This window comes from Grammomys surdaster, unplaced genomic scaffold, assembly GCF_004785775.1.
Source record: "Grammomys surdaster isolate TR1022 unplaced genomic scaffold, NIH_TR_1.0 185, whole genome shotgun sequence".
Classification (NCBI taxonomy): Eukaryota; Metazoa; Chordata; class Mammalia; order Rodentia; family Muridae; genus Grammomys; species Grammomys surdaster.
The window spans coordinates 9,403,047-9,404,457 of record NW_021604630.1 but is presented as its reverse complement, the minus strand read 5'-3'; the positions used below and the strand labels follow the sequence as shown (position 1 = coordinate 9,404,457).

Sequence of the window (1,411 nt, the reverse complement as noted above, 5' to 3'; positions counted from 1 at the left end):
ACTGGAGTGATGGGGATGAAGTTTCACACTGGAGTGATGGGGATGAAAGTTCACACTGGAGTGATGGGGATGAAGGCTCACATTGGAGTAATGAGCCTCTTTCAGTTTTCATTACATAGATATTTTAACTTTCTCAGAAAATATCCATTAAAATAAGAGATGAGTTTTCTCTGAAAAGTCCAGGACCCATGTATTAGAAGGCTTACTCGAAGCTATGATGAATGAGGTCCATAAATCAAAATGGAAACCTTCGAAGTGATCGACGGAACTCTCTTGTCCAGGGCATCACTGGGAAGAATGCAGGCATTTTGGGGGATGGACATGATTTTTATTGTGATGCAGTAGGGGATTATAGGGGTTATTAAAAGCAAAATAATAAAACTGACAGTATAATTCTAAATATTTCTGTGATTTTTCAATTGGCAGGAATCTCCTTAATGAGATTCGCAATGAAAAGTTCCGGTTATATAAATTAAAGATGATGGTAAAGATGGAAAAATACCTTCATTCCAGTCAGTGTCGGCGACAGTATGTATTATTTGCTTTTATGAATTAGACGCATAGGTCTTTAGATGGTACTTTTAAAAAAGTTAAAGTGTTTTTAAAGAATATTTGCTGTGTACATGCTGAACTTTATCTGTGTTTCAATAAATAAATGTGAAGTGATGATGGCAAGTAGCTACAGTAATGGTGCCATCATGCCATTTTGGGTGGTGGGTCTAGCATGTCTATATCTGTTCTTTAATTTAAAGTTTTCTCTTCATCAGAATCATCTTGTCCTATTTTGAGGACAAGCGACTACAGAAGGCCTCCCTGGACATTATGGGGACTGGAAAATGCTGTGATAATTGCAGGCCCAGGTGAAGACTTCTTTCTGATGAACCTTCTAGAAACTGTCGATTCTCTTTCTCTTCAAAGCTTATTTCATTAAATTTTTGTTTGATATAAGTATTTTAGTTCTTTAAAATGACATAGTTACTTTATTTAAAATAAAACAAGTGAAGAGGTTTACTTTTATACAATAAAGTCATAAAATGGTAGGCCTAGTTAGTCAATAGTTGCTTTTAAATAGGAATAGCCTAAAAATACTCATTAAAGGCATAAATTATCAAAATTGATTTGAAAAGCATTCTACTTGATGTTTACCATGAGGGCAAGTACAATTATGCAGATAGTTTAAAAATGATGAAACATAAAATACTATGAAAACACTAACCAAAAGAAAACTATGTTACTCTTTTAGTATTTAGTAGTAGGGACTTTGGAACAAAGTGTGTTATCAGGGCTAAAGCAGAACACTGAACAATGTAAAGTGTCAGAGTTCTCCAGAGAAATGGCACCAAGCATAGAGCCACAACGAAGGTGGGAGGGGGAGGGAGGGAGGGAGGGAGGGAGGGAGGGAGGGAGGGAG

The 1,411-nt window shown here is 36.2% G+C and overlaps 1 protein-coding gene across 4 annotated transcripts in view; it reads left to right on the top strand.

Annotated features, from left to right (window-relative positions):
* The window catches only part of Wrn (WRN RecQ like helicase), a 132,339-nt gene that overhangs the window by 90,071 nt on the left and 40,857 nt on the right, over positions 1-1,411 (top strand). For all 4 annotated transcript variants that reach the window (XM_028768204.1, XM_028768202.1, XM_028768203.1 and 1 more), the window contains 2 exons: positions 427-528; positions 768-860. In XM_028768204.1, the coding sequence (XP_028624037.1) occupies positions 427-528; positions 768-860 (195 nt within the window). The remainder of the gene's footprint in view (positions 1-426; positions 529-767; positions 861-1,411) is intronic.